At 35.8% G+C, this 19,180-nt stretch overlaps 1 protein-coding gene across 1 annotated transcript in view; it reads right to left on the bottom strand.

Annotated features, from left to right (window-relative positions):
- LOC127861837 (nucleolar protein 4-like) overlaps positions 1 to 19,180 on the bottom strand; it is a 58,251-nt gene that overhangs the window by 23,529 nt on the left and 15,542 nt on the right. Inside the window, 2 exon segments of the mRNA XM_052400517.1 lie at positions 7,155 to 7,354; positions 7,702 to 7,866. Coding sequence (XP_052256477.1) covers positions 7,155 to 7,354; positions 7,702 to 7,866 — 365 coding nt within the window.

A 19,180-nucleotide genomic window follows, 5' to 3' on the forward strand; every position in this document is an offset into this window, starting at 1 on the left:
CCTGGATCCGTCCGATGTTCGCCACGGGGAAAATATTGATAATTACATGTACACATAAGTTTCGACAGAAGATTCTGAATTTAATTGTACACCAGAACAATTGGCACGTGAGTGCAATTTTGAATGAATAGGGAACGGGAAGTAATAAACATGTTTGAAAGTGTAATAGCTTCACAAAGCTTAGTACACTAAATGAGCCTTGTTCTGAGAAAACTGGGCATAATGCATGTGCATAAAGTGTCGTCCCAGATTAGCCTGTGCAGTCCGCGCAGGCTAATCAGGGGCGACACTTTCCGTCTAAATTGGATTTTTGCTAAGAAGAGACATTTAAACGAAATTTTTTATAAAAGCGGAAAGTATCCTCCCTGATTAGCCTGTGAGGATTACACACGCTAATCTGGGACGACACTTTACGCACATGCATTATGCCCAGTTTTCTCAGAACACGACTTATATAGTTAGTTATTTCAAATACGTGATAGCGCGAATTACGTTTCAGTAAGGGAGGTAAAACAGAAACCAAAAACTCTTCTGTTCGCATGAGTTATTTCGCCTGCTTCGACATAGAAAACTAATTTTGGTATAAAGGGCCGATTTAGTTTCTCTGCAGCAAATCAACTGCTATGACTACTTGTGACACATGTTACTGCTATTACTGTGCGCAACGACTTAGCATCTGCCGTATTAATAATATTACAGCATTGTACATGTAATTGGTGAATATAATAATATTTGTTTGAAAATAACTAAAATAACAGAGTGCACTAAATTGACAAATAAGAGAATTGATAGTGACCAGCTGGAGTGCAAGTTCTCTTTACAACAAGTGTATGTATTTGTAAAGAAAATGTCTGTTTACAATCTGAATATAAAATGCATTTACGTGATTCGCGTGATTGGCGATGACTGTGAAATGTTGGTGTTAACGTTTTTAAATTATGAATTATACATTTCATAATATTATAGAACGAAATGGAATGGAACAATATATAATATTACATCATACGTGTTCGAATGCGGTGCGCTTAATTTGACCGGATGTGCATTGCGATCTATGACACAAGTATTAGTTTGTATAACAGCAAAACGGATGCGATGCGAATAATACAAATGTGAAGAGTGAACAATCTAAATTTTCACACCAGTATATGCTTTTTATTTACTTATTATATGAGTCGTGCTCTGTGAAAAGGGGGTTTAATACATGTGCGTAAATTGCCATCCCAGATTAGCCTGTGCAGTCCGCACAGGCTAATCAGGGACGACACTTTCCGCTTTTATGATCTTTTCGGCTTCAAGAAAGTATTTTTTTTAAGCAAAAATCAAGTTTATGCGGAAAGTGTCGTGCCTGATTATCCTGTGCGGACTGCACATTTTGCATGTTCACATAGCGCGGCTTATATAATATATGTACATATATAGATATGTTTTTAAGGGGGGGGGGGGCGTGGACTACAAATCACAACACAACTCACAATACCAACACGGCAACTCCACCAACCTCGTAGTCGTAATGTGAAGATAAGTAACCGTTGGCTCTCATTTGATTCATGTACGTTAGAGTTATCGGCATACTGGAAAAAAGAAAAGGGAAATCATCGTACATGGGCATCATTGAGTGAATAACTCGTCGTTGAAGAAGAGATTTGTTTATACAATTGCTCGGGAAAAATTGGCCTGCTTTTTTAGACTGCGCTGCAGATAATAACGTTCTTGTTATCGCATATGAATTGTTTGATTTTTATGTCGAAAGTCGAGAGTTCGATGACGAAAACGTCACAGCACTACATCATGATGACGATAAAGCGAAATTACGGCCATGTGATGACGATAAAGAAACAATAGCACGATGCTGAGGCGACAATATGATGATGATCAAACAACAATACAATATTACGATGATAAAATGACTCATACTTATGTGCTATAAACGCCGCACGGTCGTGTTTCCGAGTTACCGTCGTCGTTATGTCAACTATTTACTTATTAGTATTTTCGAGTTTTTAAGGTAGTTTTACCAAACAAAAAGAACAGTGACCATAGTGTTTTCTTGATCTACATTCAGATAAGGAGATCAACGGTCAAGGTTACACAGGGGCGTGCGATAATAAAAATCAAAGTACTGACAGTACTGGTGTGACGATGCTTTTGAGAGGATGGATATAAAAGCATCAAGTTAAGTTTATCTACATTACCACAATCACCACAATTGTGTATGTTGGTACGAAAAAAAAATTTGGTACAAAAATTTTGCGAAAAAAATTTGGGTATGAAAACAAATTTGGGTACGAAAAAATATTTGGGAACAAAAAAAATTGGGACCGAAAAAACTTTGGGTACGAACAACAAATTGGGAATGAAAAAAAAATTGGGTACGAAAAAAAAATTGGGTACGAAAAAAAAATTGGGTACGAAAATTTTTAGGTACGGATAAAAATTGGGGGAACGGGAAAGTAGTACCTGTGGGGAACTTGACCCACACTCGCACATTTTCGGCCCTTTCCGTCAAACATCAGATAAGTTCCTCGAAGGCAATAGTATGAATACACATTTCGGAAGCGGTAATGCGGTCCTACCTACGCGCGTCAAAATGTAAGCGAAATATGTACACAAGTCTGTCAAGCATGATTGAATTAACGAAGAAAATCGTGTATTGATGTAAGTTTTTTGAAGAAATGTGCAGAAAATATATTAAACAAGAGCTGTGTTTGTGAAACACAATGCCCCCTGTTGCGCAGCTTTGAAGCCATATATTTTACCTTTGACCTTGAAGGATGACCTTGACCTTTCACCACTCAAAATGTGCAGCTCCATGACATACACATGCATGCCGAATATGGAGTTGCTATCTTTAATATTGCAAAATTTGACCTTTGACCTTGACCTTGAAGGATGACCTTGACCTTTCATCAATCAATATGTGCAGCTCTATGAGATACGCATGCACGCCAATATTGAAAAAGTTATGACCAATGTTAAAGTTTTCGGACAGACAGACAGACGCTTTATATTTGACATTTGACCTTGAAGGATGACCTTCACCTTCACCTTTCACAACTGAAAATGTGCAGCTCCATGAGATGCACATGTATGCCAAATATCAAGTTGCTATGTTCAATATTAAAAAAGTTATGGCCATTAAAATTTTCGGACGGACGGACAGACTGACACACTGACTGACTGACTGACTTACAGTTCAACTGATATAGGCCACCCTACCGGGGGCATAAAAAGCAATGACGATATTTTTCTCAGCCACATAAGCCACATAATTGTTAATAGTTTGATATTACAAAATGAAAGTGAAAGTAAAACTGTCAAAAATGACAACCTGTCAACGTGTTGTTTTTGCTGGCACGAGAGGGCGATTACACTCCATGTTTTCACATTTTGACCATAGGCTTTGTCAATGACCTTTATAGTATGGGTAGCTTTGATATTATTTATTGCTATCATGTAACTGCATGATTGTGTATATGTTTACAATACACAAAGCATAAATAATGATATAAATATACTGATTGAGCTTATAATAATCTGAGAACTATAGCCAGGTCAATTAAGGACTTAAAATACAATTTTGTGTCCTGATTTCATGAAGAAATGACCATGCATGTCCTAGATTTCAAATTCAAGGCCCTGGTGTGACACATTGGTAGCATGACCGTTAAACTGTTACCAGGCTTATGAAATTAGTTTTTATTGAACTAAGGAAATCTAAATCAGGCACTGATATTTCTTGTTTTAATACAGTCATAGATCAGTTGTGGCCTCTGGGTAATGACCAATTTTTGCTTACTTGTCACACCCTTAAAACTTTCCACACGTCTATAATAGCAAATCTTGATTTAGGTGATCTTCAATGGTACATTTAAACTTTAGCTCTGTTACAAGAGTGCTGGTAAAGTCCAGTCACATATTTAAATCTAGGCCATGTCAAAATCAAAGTGTCAAAGACAAATGAAAGATGCGTTTATTAATTATTGTCCAGTTGTTTATTACTGCTGTAAGTTTTTATATTATATGACTGATGAACATCATGTGAGAGAAAATTCACATTATCATTGTATATCAGGTTTAGCAGCCTTTTAGATAACAAAGTATGCTAGTTTTCAATGTCGCTTCTGGGGATCAAACCCGTAGGGCTTTTAGGAAGATTCTGAAATTTTCGATCCCTCGAGAGCAACCAAACCAAAAATTAAGTCAAATATTGCCGACTCGGTTTTTTGAGTCGGTTCATGAGGGATAATGGAGCTTGATTGGTCATTGTCGGCTCTGGTACTACTTACATGTACCCCGGATACTCTTAAGTATACTTACATGTACCCTGGGTACTCTAAGTATACTTACATGTACCCCAGGTACGGTAAATACACGTAATTGTACTCGGTCCATATTAGACTGTACCCGAGTTGTATTCGCGCCCAAAATCCGATGTCGTAAAACGCGCAACCGATTATCTTAAACACACTTCTCTTAAAAAAACACTGCATCAACATGCTTTTTTCAGTATGTGTTCCGATAATATAGAGGCCATTCTACAGAAAATTGACATAAATGAGTATATATAATTATTACAAAAATAGTCGACAACGACTGATTTAGGGTTAAACATGTTAGTATACGTAAGAGTACCCGGGGTACATGTACGTAGTACCCGAGCCGACAATGAACAATCGAGCGATACTGGAGGGTGCATCATCTCTCACGCCCCCTAGCATCGCCTTTAGCAGTATTCAATTCTCAACAGGAAACTGCTGGAGTCATTGATCCCGAGGGACAAGAAAAACAATTGATTAATGTTCGAAATAAATAATTCGATTAATAACAATTCTATTATTTGAGCCAGGTCACAGGAAAAGCGCAGTCAAATCAGTATCCAATTAAATTATTTGTTATTGTCAGAAAAACGCTTTTAAGCAAACAGCTTTCAAGCGACTGCAGGCTGATCTAGATCCAAACTGGCCACAATCGCCTTAATGTCTCTTTTACTGTGACACAGTTCATTTAACTTTAAAGGGATCTTTTCACGCTTTGGTAAATTGACAAAATTGAAAAAAGTTGTTTCAGATTCGCAAATTTTCGTTTTAGTTATGATATTTGTGAGGAAACAGTAATACTGGACATTTACCATGGTCTAATATAGCCATTATATGCATCTTTTGGCGATTTTAAAACCTAAAAATTATAAAGCGTTGCAACGCGAAACGATTGAATAATTTGGAGAGTTCTGTTTTTGTCGTTAAATTTTGTGAAACTACGAAGATTGCTTATATAAGGTATAAAATACGTCATGTATGTGTACTTGGCGGAATAGCTCAGTAGGTTAAAGCGTTTTTACTTCAGGACTCTGGCAGGACTCCAGGGGTCACTGGTTCGAAACCTGGTCCGGGCAATGTTCTTTTCCTTTTTTTAATTGTATTCTTGATTTTTTACTGGAGCTTTTACGATCCAATGTTTACATTTATCGATATAAAGCATTTAATGAATAAGTTAAAAAATGCCAAAATCTGTGAAAAGGCCCCTTTAAAATGATAAAAAGTACTAACACTAAGAAAGAGTACAAACCAGTAAAGAGTTTGAAATCAATGTTGAATTTCAGGACAGCTTGGCGATCTGCAAATCCCCGATGAAATGTTGATATCGGGTATCATAGTCATTCAATAAGTCGCAAAATGCTCGCATACAATTTATAAAGCACAATGTGACTTATATTGATAACTAAAAATTCAAGTATGCCAGTTTTGCCGTGTCAAGCTGTTTCGATCCAGAAAGTCCTTCATTCACATCGAGTATATATCCTTCGAATTCCAACTATTGTTGTCATAAGCGGAGATTTAGTGAATAAATAATTCATATATCCTAAATGACAGCTTCTAAATAGCGAAACAAGCCAATTTATGCAGTAAGAAAGTTTTGAATCGAGACTCTCGTGGGGGCGGCCATTGTTGAATGTTGAAACACGAACGACAACTCTGCTAGGAGAATGTTATCAATGACGAGCAATCTCCTACGCAGTGGCGAATGCAAAAGGGAAGTAACTGAAAAATCGAGTTATCTCAATCGGACTGGCTCGGTCATTTACATACGTCGCCATTGTGATTTTTTTTTTGATGGTTATCATACCTTGGACGATGCTGTTCCAGCATCGTCAAAAACTCTTTACATGAACGAGATAGCTCTAAGTCTGATGTGGTGGATGGTTGTATATTAATTTTTCAACCAGCTTTTTAGTGAATCAGTTTATATTAAACAGGAAGAATAATTGATAAAATGTCAAGGATTTCAGAAATAACTTTATGTTAATAAGTTTTGATTCGCTGACCGATGCAATATGACACGCGGCTGAGCGCGAACAGCACTTTCCAATTTTAACCTTTAACACTACATTTCCTCACGAACATGTATTGACTGATTAGCACCGACGACACCGAGTGACCGAAATTCATTTCCACGAGGATTACAGTCAATGTCTTAAGTTAAGGGGTCAAGAAGTTACTCTGAATATAATGTTTGCAATTAATTGTTTTCACAATAAATTATAGCTATTACGACGTGGGAACATCGATTGACGGCTACATGACGAAGCAGGTGGTATAAGAAACTTGTCTTTCGGAAAAGTGTTTGGTTGTCATATATCAAGAAAAAGGTATTTAGTTCTTGTCTTACAACAGATGTACAAACATGGTGCTGGTTGTAATCAGGGGGTAAAATCTCTAGCATACATAATGTATTAAGGTTATTAAATAAAAATGAAATAAAAAGATCACGTGCTACGTGTGCTCCGTTAGATGGCGCTGTATGAGTACAATTTCCCTTTTTTAAGGAACGCTTTGTGTGGAATAAAATAATATCACGTACAGTTAGATGCATAGTTCAGATTTTTATCCCGAAGCTAGAGAGACATATGTCATCTAAGGCCGATTGGCCTCACATGTTCTTCAGATCAATTGTCGAAAGATGAGTCCGGCTCGTAATCAATCACTTAGTAGATACATATCCATCAATCATCAGTCAATAAAGTGTATATCCCTCACTCATTCTCAATAACTCATAATTAAACGCGAGTTTTAAATATTTGAAACGAGCATTGAGAAACTTTTCATAAGTGTTTGTGCATTTACCAGATTTTTAAAGTAAATCTTGACATCTACCTGAAGTCTGTGATATTGGGATGTCCGCTAGGAGAGCTGATAAGGCGCGATGGGGTTTTATCTTCGTTGTTATTGTTGTTGTTGACGCCGGCTTTTGTGGGCGTGTCCGCGCCGATGTGCATTCGCTTCTGACAGTCGGAGCACGACATCAGAAACCTCGTTACTGCCTCTCGGGGTAAAAATGAGTACGTCTCCGCTATCTGTTGATGCCCATTAAAATAATTTGCAAAATGAATAGAATCTCTTAGATGAAACATAGTGATGCACGTAATACTGCTTTTATTTATATTTTTACTTCAACAATGAGTACATATTTGTTTTAAATTAAAGCAATCGCTTTTGATTGCAAAATTATGTAACCATGCATTTTTCTCATTTGCTGCCAACTTTTTTGACAAATTAAAGTCTCTTATAAAATGGATTTTACCCGAAGTGAATATTAAGATCCCTTTTCTTATCCACATTGGCTTGATAAAAAAGACGTTTTTAAAACAATAAAATACATTTTAATAGTGATTAAACAGCACGGTGCTAACGTGTTACCTACCGCTCGATATGTCCGCTTCTGGCCGGCGTGTTTACCTCCCCTGCCGTCCATTTCCACGTGCACGCCATAAATGATGTCGAAGAAGTCGTCCACTATCGCCACGCGCTTGTACTCGCGGGAAATGCTGGCTGGCAGAGTGCTCTCCCCTGGACCGATCGCTTCGCCCTGTGGAGAGAAAAAGCCGGGGACCAGTGTTTAAAATGTTCATAAGCCTTAGAACTTACCCGTGAGTTGTATTTAAGTGCGAATATTGGATAAATAAAGTGTACACTTTCGATGGGTATTTTTGATTGTTTTATCAAGACTACACTGAAGTTAAAATGGTCACGAATGAAACATGTAAAAGCAAAGTATTGTATGCACCGTTTAACATTTCAATTATTGCAACTGCAAAGTTAATAGATATACATTGTTGATGCCGCAATAAAGAAAGTTCATCCGGCGAGGTTTTAGAAACGAAAATCTGGTAAGCGTTATGTTAAATATATTTATTGCGTTAAATTATTAACAGATGTACGTGCATTTTAAAATAAATCCATTCTTATAAATGCATTTATAATATGTACCATTGTATATTGCGCAATAATGGAGTTTTGTTCAATTGAAACAGCCAGATGTTCCGTCAATCATAATATATAGAACAGAGCTATTCAGACCACTGATCCCAGGATGAGTGACTCTGACTGATTGTCCGAAAGAAACTCACCGACGCCCTCTGTAAGTATGCGCGCTTGATCTTCCGGGAATGCCGAAGAAACTTGGAAGTCGTAAGAAAACATGACTGGTTTCATTCGCGCATTGAAATTCGCCTCATTTGCCGAGAATTTGCGAGAATAACGTGAGCCGATCCCTAATACTCCGCCGTAATTAAATTTGGCTTATAATCGGAGTCTGGGGATATCCGAGATGGGAAAGCTCTGAATTTACATTGATTGAGCGATTGGTGGTAAATTTGTTATTTTGTACATTTTGTTCATTTTGCTGTTGGGATGCGTTTTTGTGGTCTTTATAATTGCAAAAAACGACCGGCACTTTCAAGTTTCGAACTATTTAAACTCAAGCACATTGATAAAGTTAAAACAGAGAAAACGGATTGATTTATTGCATTTCAAGCGCCTTTTATTAAAATTTGGAAGATACATCGTAAGAGATTTCGGTAATATTTATGACAGCTTTAGGTTAACCTTGCGTTTTTGATCATTTTATAAAATCGGCAACATTTTTCGACGTATCAACGGTTAATGTTAACACAAGGTACAAATTATATTATTTTATGACTTAAGTTATATTTAAATCTTCATATCGTGCATATTTACTTTTGAGAAGTTTCCAACATGATTATTGACGTTTATTGATAAACGTTAGCAGATTATTAGCATGAAAACGCGTTTTTCAGGCATTGCGGAAGACTTCGGCCACAACTAAATAAGCATTTATAATGTTAAGGCGCTATGATTAACTTTGTGGGGGAATATCATGATACACTGTATCTTGTTCTGAGAAAACTGGGCATACTGCATGTGCCTAAAGTGTCGACCCAGATTATCCGCACAGGATAATCATGGACGACACTTTCCGCTTTTATGGTATTTTTCGCTTAAAGTAAGTCCTTTTTTTACCGAATTTCTAATTTAAGCGTAAAATGTTGTCCCTGATTGGCCTGTGCGGACATTGTAGTAATTATTTTTTCGAAACTTATTTGCGTATCTTAAGCCTTATATATACTCACCATTCTAAATATGTATTTGGTTCAAACTTTAAGGATAAGTATATATTATTAAATGTATTGATTTTCAAAATAATGTGTGTTTTATTGAAATAACGTCATAACGACCGCGCGGTAACTTAAATTGTGCTTTAATACGAAATGAACCAATGTTCATATTATATTCTGATTACTTCACGTTCAAACCACGATTTTCAATGTCCGTCATATCGTAAGCTCTGCATAGATACTTAACAACAGATACTTGTTTTAATGATTGAAAGTTATTTTGTCAAATTTGACAGTTTTGTCGTTATTAGTACAACCATTCACACTTTGCGGACAACTCGGATTTCTTCGTTATCCCAGATAGAAAAAGTCCTGTCGCACTAGTAGTTTAATTATTTCCAACGAAATGGAAAACGCGAAAAATATTTGCTTTTATTGGAATCGGGTGACTTCTTTATAGTTTCGAATTATCCTGGGATAGGAATAAAGACAAATTTTGTCCATTATTTGCCATGCTATTCTCATAAAACGGAATGACTAAACCAAAATGAGCAATCACGAACATTTGGGAATTCGAGAAGGAGCTTTTTTGAAATTGTTGATCAAGTCTACACATGGCCAGTAAGATTTGCAGCTGTCGAACTACCGAAATCATTTACACATGTAATGTGATTTGGGCGCAAACCATTTATTCGTGGTCATGCAAGGACACTGTGGACTTCTGAAACGAAGGGGAAGCCTGATACGACGTTTTAATACATAATTGAAAGTTCAATTTTATTATTTGTTTAAATGCATGCGTAAAATTAAGCTGGCAAAATCTAGGTATTTCAACAAGAACCACATTCATTATGCGTGTCTGTGGAAAAGCTATGAATACGTTTTTAAACAGGTACTTCGTCAATTGTTTTTTTAGACAGTATTGATTTCCAAGTTCTGATTACTTCACGTTCAAACCACGATTTTCAATGACAGCCGACATCATTTGTTCAATTCGTATTCTTGAAGGTAAAAACTAGAAATATTAATAAAATACTATATACGCTATGATAGACAAGACATATTGTTTATGATGCGCTTCCCATTAGTGGTACCATTAAAGATCAGATGAATTCTCCTGAAAGTTATTTAAGAAATTATCCGTGACAAAACTTTCAAACGCGTCATTTCACCTGTCTGACTTGTAACTTTATAACCTAATTTGGCAAGGACCCCCGGGATTACAGGTCCTTTCATCTCCCTGTCTCCTATTTGCTGGCATCCTACAATTCCGTCAGCCCAATTACCCCGACAAATAAGTTCCATTATCAGGCAATTAGTCGCCCGAACGCTAACTACGGAGAGACTGCACGAGAGCGGCGAGCGCTCCCGGACAACCAATTAGCTGAGCATAAGCCAAGATAGATTGGTAATTAGTAGGCCAGGAGAAACGCCGCCATTATTCGGGACCATATTAGATTAAATCCGTCTAATACCTGAAATGAAGCTAATACTCAGGTGTGACAGAGAATGGCGTCTTTCTGAGAAAATTATGTTTGAAATTAGATATTTTCTCTAGCTAGTTTACACGATGTTTGTTAATATCAAAGCGAACCTAACAACTAATGGTAGATTCAAATTGACGTTGGAACATCATTGGATTTGCCGTGCGGTCAAGTAATTGGAAATATGACGTTTATTATTTCTTGATAATGGTCTGAAAATTATAAGCAATTTTTATCGCTAAGTGGATTCTTTCCATTTGCACTGTATTTTCGCTTTAATCCTTTGAAATAGTCGTGCGCGCCGAACAGATTATATCATCAGAATATTTAAAGTTTCAAAAAACGAATATGTTGCAACAAAGTGGATTTTCGGTGCAAATAACTGCCATGTATGTGATCGATAATTTGATATGTGTATTTCGTCACGCATCGAAACTGCAAATCGTTGTTATTGGCGATCATAACATTAAATTGAAAAAGAAAAAACCAACATGTATAAATATAATGCCAAAAGCTATTGACTGAATAACATATTAGTTATAGGTAGGGTGGTACATTAGTAAGCAGATACGAACTTAACCAGAAACTTAACGTATTTGAAGCATTTTATTAGCAAAGTCCACGAGTAAGTTCCAATTATAAATTATTTTTTGTAAGAGTGTTTGTTATTCCAATTAAATACAACGCACGTTTAAACTTGTATTTCAAGTCATAAAGACATTAACTTTGACCAATCTTGCGTTTTCATAATCTTAAGTAAAGTAAACGCATCCGAGGTGGGTTCGAAGTTACATTGTAATAATAAATGTCAGAGTAATTAAAGATTACCTTCAAGCACTGTATCATTTGTTGTTTGATAAACAGAACTTACCTGCACGGGTTAGTAACCGACATTAATTCTACACATGGACCGAATATCTGATTAAAACCCGGTATCAGCATCATGTCTGTTTAATAGGACTCGAGTAAATGTTTCCGTACGGTCTTATGCGAGCGATATACATCTCCAGCGACTTGCGTGCGTGGCACAGAGTTCCCGAGCAAAACTCGGATACTCAAAGCCGATGTCACAACGAGGCTAGCACGTGATTCGACCGTACATCAATCCTTCAAGCGCTCCGGGTTCGTTGCAACGTCGGCTGGCACAAAGAGCTCTTTCGCGTTCCTGTCAATGTCTGCTGTCCGGGAAGGACGATTATGATAAAGTGATTTTTGTTGTGTGTTCCCTTGCCTAGAAATTCGATTTTTTTTAATGTGGGTGAGCAAACATCGGAAATAAGAACCGGCCGCTTGCAATAAGTAAACTTTCTTATAAAATGTTCTTTTTTAAACTTAATACGTATAATTTAGATTTATAAAATAGTTACATAATTTTAGCATTAAAATACATGCTTTGATCATTGTGGAGTATGTACGTGATATTTTTGATATCGTAATCAAAATATGTGGATTACATAAATAATTGTATGTGAGATGCCAAAAAAATGCCGTTTAATATTATTATATCCAGGCAATTCATATAATACTCATGTCTACGGTAACTCCTATCATATCTCGCTTAAGGGTAGTCGGATAGCCATATCGTTAATGTATCTAACAGGCAGGGCTAGTTTGTCACTTCCGTGGCCTAGCGTTAAGGAATTTCACATACGAAGGCCCAAGTCTCGCATGGGACCGGTTCTGATATGGCGGATTGTAATCAGCTATAGTTAACCCACTTATGCCTAGTGGACTGTCCCAATCCTTCTAAATCGGATCAATTTATTTCCAAAATAAGGGATGTCTAGTATATTTATTTCTATATTTATAATATTTCTTACAGAAATTCCCTTAAGCAAGCAGCGCAGACCCTGCTGAGACGCCGCATTATGCGGCGTCTCATCTGGGTCTACGCTGTTTGCCAATGCCTTTTTTTTCTAGACGCTAGGCGTAAATGGGTTAATCGAAGGGTGTCGCCCGAATTTCCTGACAAGCGCCCGACATGTAGGATGGGAATCCGGGTTAAAAATGATCATCTCAGTACTACGTAACATGAGCCATAACGGCTTGACCTCTGATCTCCAGGGGATATACTATAAAGTGGAATACATTATTTATAGACTAGTTTGCATTCAAATAATGTTTGCAAGGGTTTAATCTGTTGCAGGGACGTCATCTATTGAGTTACATTTTTTTAACGTTTTTACACTAGCGGTATTTGTTACAGTCGCTTGATCAATATCGTTCGTTCGAGATCTGTACTCGGGCAACTCGCGGATGATTGTGGATCACACCCAGTGCTGGATCTTTTAAAGAACCCGGCTCCAAGAATGTTCCCGTAAGATCTGGGTTCGTTGAAATGATGCGCCTTATTAATGGGTTACACATAGCTCCCAGAAAAACAACGAAAAAAGCACAAAAACGTTTTGGAGAAAACATGCTATTAATACAGATACAAAGTTGTTATATACCAAAGTCGTTTTCGAAACATTTTTCGAGGTTCGATCCCTAGTGAAGCCAACGTAATTTGAACCATTGTTCATTTTGTGTTGTTGTTCTACAACAAGGACATATTGTTTCCGGAGTTAATTAGGTTGTTCATATTTAATCTGAAAAATATAATGTAGCCTCTTTAAAGAGCGACTAAATACATGTTAAACTATGGACAGGCCTTAAACATTAAATAAACGTTGCATGCCAATTATACAAATGCTATAGTCTATTTTAATGATGAAGTTCTGAGAATATGTAGCGATTACACAAAACGCAGGTTACCACACATTATAAGACTAATGCGAATATCTGACCATGTTTTATACAAATTCCGACGGGCATTTTCCCAGCTGCAACGATAATCCGGTTCCGTAAAGTCGGCTTTGCGTATAGATTTCGAAGAAAGAAATTGGCGACCGAATTCATTTTGTTAGCAGTGGACAAAACGCGAGTCCTGAGCCACTTAAGCCGTTCTGTACCATGTCAGATCGACGGAAATAGCCTATCAAATTGTGGAAATCATCCGAGCGCTCGAATTATCCCAGCTTTCATGACAATCAGAACAAATGGCACTGACGCTTGCTAAATCCAAGCGTTCCTCCCATCCTAAGCCATCAAAAGCCGTAACGGGCCTGCAATTCGCGCCGGACACGTTCTGTCAAGAACACTCAGGCAGAGGTTGACACGGGCCGTCACTCACACTGCGGTCTCAGACAGGACAGACATTTTCAGGATTTAGGCCAACCATTTATCGATTTCGCAGTGGGATTCGCAAGACGTTCCTGTCATTTGTAAATTGACCGATGTGACCGGTGGTCTCATTTTGGCCGCGATCTTTTGTAGATTCGAATTTGTTTTCATTCTTATTGCTCTGTACCTCTTGGTTCACTGATCGGAGTTAAGAAAAGTGAATATATTGTAATATAAAGTGCAAGTAAACGACAATGCACCGTCCTATATCGATATTTACGCAATGTTTGGCATCAGCCAATGAGGTGTAACCTTAGGCCGACAGTTTTTCGCATTAAAATTCCAGTCCTTCTTGTTAAGGGCTTGTTTACCGTTTGGTAAGATGACGATTTTGAAAACAATTCTCATAGATTCACATAAGAATGTACACATTATGTTGAGGTAAGCAAAATTACACTCCTAACGAAGAAAAAAATGTGAGAAATATCGTTTCATTCAAGGTTGATCATCATTCGAAATAAGTAAAATTATAAAGCGTTTGTAACGTTTTTCCTTGATAATTTGGAAAATACGTTAAGTACTATATAGCGTTAATGTTTCGCACAAATCAAAGGCCTGAGTGGCGCATGAGTAGTGTTTGAGCATTTACTTTAAGAGGTCTCGGGTTAGAAACCCGCGGAAGACACTACTTTTTATTTATTATAATATTTAAAGTTTTTATAATAAGTCAAGATAAGTAAACAAATATTTTTGAAAAGCACGAAAATATCTGAACACGTCCCTTCAATGTGCGAAAACATACACTTACAAGTTCTGCGTTTTAAATTTCTTTATTGTTTGCTTACAAATATAAATTTTGCAGAAATAATGACCTTAGAATTCACTCCTTGTCAGCAGATTTATGTGGATCAGACGATCACCAAAACAGTACAATTGATATTTTTAAATTACTATCTTAAAACAAGCCCTTAATATATATATTTTTAAGAAATACGTGCTTAGAGAAAAACAACAAGAAATATCTTCACACAAAAACATTAGGCGTATGCCATTATGGCGCATTGGGATCAGAAAGTCTGCTAATACTGTCGGACAATAAAATGTAATTGACAAATAATTGAATGATTCATACGCTGACATCATGTATACTGTCGTATACTTCACATTCCTCACGGGCGGTACAAGACTCGTTATTTACCGGCTCAAATGTGATGCACACAAGGTAACTTGCCTGCGACATGTCAGATACACGACATGTCGTTGACAGACGTGACGTAACGTTCTGCGACAGGCGCTCCTTGACTGATCAACTACTCAAAGTACACTTTTTGCTTTGTGGGAAGAAACTTGGTAGGACAATATTTTTCGAAAACAACGGTTTTCGCAATTGTGAATAAAAGACGTCATTTTATATTGCGTGATTAAGCACGTCCAACTTACTAATGAAGTTTTGAGCATATGGGGATTTTGGTGCTATTATAATCTTGTTTGATCAATCATACCCAGTTTAAAATAAAGTTCACTTTACACATTTAAGTGTTAAGGATGCATGCCTCTTTACTCTTCACAAGTGTATATGACAATGATTGCAGAAAAAAATGCAAGAAATGTATAAAAGTCGAGCAGAATACGTTGCATTTAATTATATAAAACCTTAATGTCCCGTGCAGTGAATATACGAAGGATAATAATATCATTTTAAAATAATTAAAGACATAAGCTGCGAAATTTGCCTAAAAAGATAACGCTTTCAAAAGATTTAAAACTACATAATAAATACATAAAATCGTCTTGCACAGATTATAGCAAACATATCATGAAAACAATAAGCCTTATACAATGTGCTCTTCAAATTCAATTCACTCATTCAAAAGTGAATGCAAACTATATCTCAGTTCAGTACAATTGTTCGGTGTTGTTATTGCTATCGTTGTTGTTGTTGTCGTTGTATATCATTAACACTTTTTTTAGTTCATTCCCTTTATTTTTCATTGATTTGTATGTTTAAACGTTGCATGTGAATACATTCATTTTTATGAGTAAGATTAAATGGACCAAAGAACATGCTGAATTAATTTACCATCAAGGAATGTATTTGATTTATATTACATTGGGTTTAATAAAATTTCAGGTGGTGGTATTAACTGAAATACTATGTTAAAAGGTATTAGTGTTGCTTTTGTTTGTTATACATATTGTAAATAAGATATCTATTGTGCAAACATGTTTTTCTAAGTTGCTTCTTATGATGCGTGTATCTTAATGTATCCTTCTTAAAAAAAGGATATCATTACATGTATTAATATGATTATAGGTGCTATCTAATTTACGGGCAAAAGCTTTTAAAGTTTTTTTGATAACCATGTATTTTTAATAAATATATGGACATGATTGTGTTCAAAATATTATAATTGTTGCAATAATTAAGTAATGCATCCCAAAAAATCAATCTTAAAACGAGTTACATGTTCCAAGCTTAAAGATCTAGCATCTTATTTTTTTTTGTTTTCTAGCCACAGGAATTTATAGCTGGTTCGGTGTCTGTGGTTTAGTGGATGGGGTGTCTGCTAACTGGCTTAGTCACTGGGAGGTCTCTGTATTTATCCCTTAAGTGGGAGCATTCTTAAGATAACACTAAAGACATACTATAGTATATATTTGTACGTCAAAGTACAATTTGTACTTCGACATACATGTTTGTACTTCGACGTACACATTTTCTGAACAGCCAATCAAAACACTAGTCTCTTGAGCCGCTTTTCCTTCAGATTTATTTATAATAAATGTTTAAAATCTCTTTTTTAATTGAGGACAAAATGAATAAAAATATCAGAATGGCAAAAAAAACACATAGAAGTTTCGAGTATTTAATGCATTGAAATAGATTATAAAAAATTTGAATAAGATTCAATTGTTACCTTTTTAAAATTAAAATTATTCAGCATATTGTGATTATTTATTGATCATGCGGGTCGGAGTATCACGACCGTCCAGCGCATTACTGTGTAGGAAATTCCCAACGGTAACCAAACAGTTACCAAGCATTAACGGGATAAATAATGTATAATAACCTCTCCGTTGGTCGTATTTTGTGATAACCATAACTTGCATAAGTCAGAGGTTAATTCCGCCACGCCAGGTCAATAAATACGCATAATATCTATGAGTTAGCGGTCGATAGTCGCATAATTTGGTATAAATTATAATAATAATTATGTTTAATAAATACGCACAATATCTAAGACTATGAGTAAGCGGTCGATAGTCGCATAATTAGGTATAAATAATAATAATAATATTGTTCAATGTCAAATATCTCTAAAAGCAACAGATTTAAGGTGTCTTCTGATTAGCTAACACTCAAGGGTCGGTGAAAATTGTACGTCGAAGTACATTTCTCGTTCTACCTAGTAGGTCTTGTAGACTTTCGACGTCATGGTACGTCATATAGACACTAAGTACTGGTCCTACCCAGGAAACAGTTTGTTTCATCAAATGTCTCAATTCAACTTGACAGCTTGCTAAAGCAGTTGCATTTAGCATACAGTACACTGATTTAACATAATCAAAATCATGTGATGTGTCAAATCAATTTTGATTGACAAATTTAACAGGATTTTTTTATCCTAAAAGTTTTACACTGTCAAATAACACACACTACGTATTGAAAGCCATACCTGGAGCGTTCGTCTGTATATCACTGACTTCATCAAAAGAATGATTTCTACTGTTGGGAAACGTGAACACCACTAATTGTCTTCTTATTTATTATCAATTTATAATTATGTGTAAAAGCATAACAACATACTTGTTTCGCAATTAAAATATTTAATAAATACAGGTATCTTGCAGGTTTCTAAATTTTTTTTCGCAAACTTTTGTTGAATAGTTTAAATTTTGTCGCCACTAAAAAAACTAGCCATTTTGTAGCAATTCTAAAATCACAGTCTAAACTGCATACACTTTGCTCTATAGTTACAATTTGAATGCAAATATTAGAATGCATCATGTTATATCATCCATACTTTTTTATTTAAACATTCAAATAACACATAACACAGTACATATATAAAGTGGTATGTGGTATTGTGTGGAGATACAAAACACTTCACATCATTTATTTGCACATAAAATAATAGTTACAAAATAAGTAATACTAAAACACTGTCATCAACCTATAGTACAAGAATATTTACGTACTAGTATATGAAATTACAAAGTGGTGTTATTGTATTATCTTTTACAAAATTAACATTGCTGGTTTTACTAGCCATAAAACATTTATCATGGATTAACAAGTAACAACCAATTTAGTAATTACACAATAGAACGGAAATCATATTAATTGCATTATGCATAAACTAAGCTATTTGCTACTGTTTAGAATTACACTATCTTACTAAAAATGCTCACAGGTACTTAGTGCTTTTACATACTTGTGGTAAGTGTTGTATTACTAGTTTGACATTTATAGGCAGGCACTTGTCGATATACAGACAAAATTTGCATGGGAAGTTTAATATTTTTTCAGCATTATTGCCTTCAAATTGTTAATTTAACAACCCTTTGACATTGTTTGCACATCTGATCTTATTATACCATAGCTGATTTTTGTTTATAGATAGACGTATATAGAGTTTTCAAAGTTCTATAAAAGTTCCCACATGTTCCATCCAAGTAAACCAACAGAACCAATAAAGATCACCACAGATAATAACTGTGTGTATAGCTTGGAAATTTTGATAGTTAGGGAATCCCTCCTGTCAGTTTTGCTGGATAGAATGGCTTGTATGATGCCCAGCTCTTGTCTTCGCAGAACAGCTTCTTAAAACGGAAAACCAACAAATATCTTAAAATTTGATCAATAATGCAGACCATTTATAAATGTCTTGTTTTTGTTGATTTCGAATCTGGAAGATTTTTTACGTAAGATTGTGGTACGAAAATCCAACGGTATCGGATTTTGTGGTTTTAGGCCTAAACTAATCATAGTGATATGTAACCTTTCGGAATATCGGTAAAGTGCGAGCAGACGAGGTGTTCATACGTTAAAAATTAAAGCTAAACGACTAAAAAGTTAGATAGGAATATCTTTAAATTTTGTGAATAAATGTGTTTC

Source organism: Dreissena polymorpha, chromosome 16, assembly GCF_020536995.1.
Source record: "Dreissena polymorpha isolate Duluth1 chromosome 16, UMN_Dpol_1.0, whole genome shotgun sequence".
Taxonomy (NCBI): domain Eukaryota; kingdom Metazoa; phylum Mollusca; class Bivalvia; order Myida; family Dreissenidae; genus Dreissena; species Dreissena polymorpha.